Source organism: Somniosus microcephalus, chromosome 2 (genome assembly GCF_052327205.1).
Source record: "Somniosus microcephalus isolate GS21.2 chromosome 2, FLI_Smic_1.0, whole genome shotgun sequence".
NCBI lineage: Eukaryota > Metazoa > Chordata > Chondrichthyes > Squaliformes > Somniosidae > Somniosus > Somniosus microcephalus.
Genome location: NC_140988.1, coordinates 62,619,611 through 62,623,767, shown reverse-complemented (window position 1 = coordinate 62,623,767; position 4,157 = coordinate 62,619,611). Strand labels below are relative to the sequence as shown.

Below are 4,157 nucleotides of genomic sequence, written 5' to 3'. Positions count from 1 at the left end.
TTGTTTTACAATCAATAGTCAACAGAATACCTACAAAGGAGGATCAAAGATGTCAGCCATTGCTGATATGCACTTAGTAATGAGATATTGCAAAATAGTTTTTTCTGAACATGAACATTTTTTTTAATGGAATGGTTTTATAGAGCAGCAGGATTCACCTTTACACCAAAATGACTGCACATACAGCATTTAATTGATATAAGGAACAAATCTCATTATGGCTCCATACTGTGTCTCTCTCAACAAAAAGAACCAGAAATTTCCTTGGAGCTGCTCCTGCTCTGCCGTCATAACTTTGCCCGAAGTGTGCTGGAAGCCCTGTCTGCGCGAGTAAACGCAGTTCCCACCACACTTCTGTAGAAGCAGGAGCAGCTTTGAGGAAATTCCAGGCCAGCAATTTTCTGGATGCTCATTATAATCCGTATTTAGCTGCGATATGGTTTTCAGAATCAGTTATGATAAATAAACACAGTAACTATGCATCATGACCGGACGTGGTGAAAATCAGAATGCATAACTTTCCTGTTGTTTCCCATTAAACAAATGAGAAAAAAGATGAACTAGTCACCACTGTTTGTGTTTGCAGTGTCTGCATCATCACTAATTGTTTGCTGGAGTTAACGTTTCAGGCTGATGAACTTTCGTCAGAACTGGAAAAGGTTAAAGATGTAACAGGTTTTCTCTGCTCCCCTCACTCATTCTAACCTACCTCCCTCTGAACTTGCAGCACTCCATTCTCTCAGATCCAACCCTAGCCTTGTCATTAAACATGATGACAATGGTGGCTCTGTTGTTGCTTGGCAACCTGAACTCTACCGTGCGGAGGCTGAACGGCAACTCTCTGACACCTCCTCCTACCTCCCCCAAACCATGACCCCACCACCAAACATCAAGCCATCGTTTCCAAGGCAGTCACTGAGGTCATCTCCTCTGGAGATCTTCCATCCATGGCCTCCAACCTTATAGCCCCCCAACACCTGCTTCTACCTGCATCCCAAGATCTTCAAACAGGACTGCCCTGGTAAACCCATCGTTTAAACCTGTTCTTGCCCACGGAACTGATTTCTTCCTATCTTGACTCTATTTTTTCTCTCCTTGTCCAGTCTTTTCCTACCTACATCTGCAACTCTTTTGACGCCCTCCCCACTTTAACAGTTTCTATTTTCCTGTCCCTAAAGGTCCCCATTTCACCAGGGACATCTAATCCCTCTACACCTCCATCATCCACCAGGACAGCCTAAGGGCCCTCCACTTCTTCCTTGAACAGAGGCCCAACCAGTCCCCATCCACCACCCTCCACCACCTGGCTAAACCTGTTCTCACATTGAACAACTTCTCCTTTGACTCCACTCACTTCCTCCAAATTAAAGGTGTTGCTATGGGAACCCACATGGGTCCTACCTGTGCCTACCTTTTTGTGGGGTATGCGGAACATTCTTTGTTCCAGTCCTACTTAGGTCCCCTCCCTCACCTATTTTTCCAATACATGGATAACTGTATCAGTGCCGTTTCCTACTCTCACCCCGCACTGGAAAATTTCATAAACTTTGCTTCCAATTTCCACTCTTCCCTTGTCTTTACATGGTACATCTCCGACTCTTCCCCTCCCTTCCTCGACTTCTCTGTCTCCATTTCTGGGGATAGGCTATCGACCAATATCTACTATAAGCCCATTGACTCCCACAGCTATCTTGACTACACTTCCTCCACCCTGCTTCCTGTAAGGACTCTATTCCATTCTCCTTGTTTCTCCGTCTCCATCACATCTGTTCCAACAATGCCACCCTCCATACCAGTGCTTCCAATATGTCTAGCTTTTTCCTCAACCAAGGATTCCCCTCCACCGTGGTTGACAGAGCCTTCGACCGTGTCTATTCCATTTCCCACACTTCTGCTCTCACCTCTTCCACTCCCTCCCAGAATTATGATAGAGTTCCCCTTATCCTCACCTTCCACCCCACCAGCCTCCACATTCAATGGATCATCCTTCAATATTTCCACCACCTCCAGCGTGATTCACCTCCAAACACGTCTTCCCCTCCCCTCCCCTTCAGCATTCCGAAGGGACCGCTCCCTCCGTGACACCATGGTCCACTCCTGAATCACCCCCAACACCCACTTCTCTTCCCACGACACCTTCCCGTGCAAGCACAGGAGATGCAACATCTGCCCTTTTACCTCCTCCCTTCCCACTGTCCAGGGCCCCAAACACTCCTTCCAGGTGAAACAGTGATTTACTTGTACTTCTTTCAATTTAGTATACTGTATTCAATGCTCACGATGCGGTCTCCTCTACACTGGGGAGACCAAATGCAGATTGGGTGACCGCTTTGTGGAACACCTCCGTTCAGTCTGCAAGCGTGACCCCGAGCTTCTGGTCACCTGTCACTTTAATTCTCTGCTCCACTCCCACTCTGACCTCGGCCTCCTCCACTGTTCCAATGAAGTTCAATGTAAGCTCGAGGAACAGCACCTCACCTTTCGATCAGGCACTTTACAGCCTTCTGGACTCAACATTGAGTTCAACAATTTCAGACCATAACCTCTGCCCCCATTTTTTCGGATGGCAGCTGTTGCTGATGATTCTACTATTCCCATTTACAGCTCCTCTAGACCCATCTTTTGTTTCTTTACTTGTCATTACCACCTCCTTTCGCCTTGCACCATCAACCCTATCACAGACCTTCCATTTTGTTCTTTCCACCCCTCCCCACTTTCCCTGCCACTGTACTTGCTTAAAACCTGTTACATCTCTAACCTTTTCCAGTTCTGATGAAGATCATTGACCTGAAACGTTAACTCTGTTTCTCTCTCCACAGATGCTGCCTGACTTGCTGAGTGTTTCCAGCATTTTCTGTTTTTACGTCACCAGAGGGGATTATGTCACTTTCAGCTCTTATTGTAGCACTGCTATCAATACCTATGGCAGTGATATAGTGAAAGATTTAGAACACAATGGCATTCTAAACATTTCGTTCAGTTCTACAGCTTCTTTAAATTTATACAACGCTATGATTAAAATGAGATGCAGGGTCCCATCGGAGACAGAAAGACCTTAACAAATGCAGTTCCCTCATCACATCAGTCGCTTGCTGATGACTTGCTGTCAGTAATAAGTAAACTTACCTTCTGCAATCTTCACATGTATTGTCTTATAGCAAGAACCTGCTGCACCACTATACTACATAATAATGCCTTGATTCTGGAAAAAATACAACAAACTTTTTTTACCATCTGTCACTCCTGGAAAACTTGTGGATAACAGTGGTGCATGGTGCAGCTTGTATCTAGACAGCCTGCTCTCTGCGCGCACTCCAGGGTTCTCTAACAGAGCGACTGGGCTGCCACACAACAGCTGCTACTGAATTCTTCAGCTGTTTGATGACCATAAAAAGAAATAAAAGCAACAACAGAAATAAGCAGAGGAAGAGAGACAGGTATAATACCAGGTTGTACTCCCAATCCTCACTGTCCTGCTTTGCTGGTGTGTGTGTAGACTTCAAAGAGGCTGTGTTGAATCTGCCATTAGAGGACTTGTAATCTGAAGTATAATCCCTCAATAGATAAATCATTTCTGTTGTTATCAATAAGTCAGCTTCTGCCCCATCACTCATGTTGACATTTCAGTTGCACTCTTTTAAGAGGGGAAAGCCCTAACCAAAAAAGATTTAGTGACTACTTGTCTATTATTTATTTATTAAATGGTGTGCTGAAATTGTGTGAATTGTCTTAAATGTTGGTTACCAAGAGTTTCTTTTTCATTTTTTTTATTCAATGCATTTAATACGTAGCAAATGATTGTTAGTTAACCTCCACCCACTGAACATCCTCCAGACACAGATACATGGACCAATCTTAAATACAAACAGCGCTCTGATCATCATAACGCAATCACGTTACACCGGCCATCGCATATGGCAGCAAATCGTGTTCACATGAATATGCCCATTAAAAGCAGTGGGAATTGTATAAGGAAATGCTCGGTGCACTGGGCAGCCTACCAGCAAGCTTGTGCACAATGTCGCAAAGAATGGAGGAGTCCAGCTCCTCCTTCTGTCGTCAAGGATATCGCGCAGAGACATGGAGATTATTCTGTCCATAAGAACATAAGAAATAGGAGCAGGAGTAGACCATTTGGCCCTTCGAGCCTGCTCCGC

The 4,157-nt window shown here is 44.9% G+C and overlaps 1 protein-coding gene across 1 annotated transcript; it reads right to left on the bottom strand.

The window, feature by feature from the left end:
* Positions 1-3,131: 3,131 nt before the first annotated feature.
* LOC147122729 (small integral membrane protein 43-like) lies at positions 3,132-3,614 on the bottom strand. Its single transcript, XM_086005322.1, has one exon. It carries the CDS (start codon positions 3,612-3,614, stop codon positions 3,288-3,290), a length of 327 nt encoding a protein of 108 aa, XP_085861448.1. The 3' UTR covers positions 3,132-3,287.
* Between the last annotated feature and the right edge of the window lie 543 nt (positions 3,615-4,157).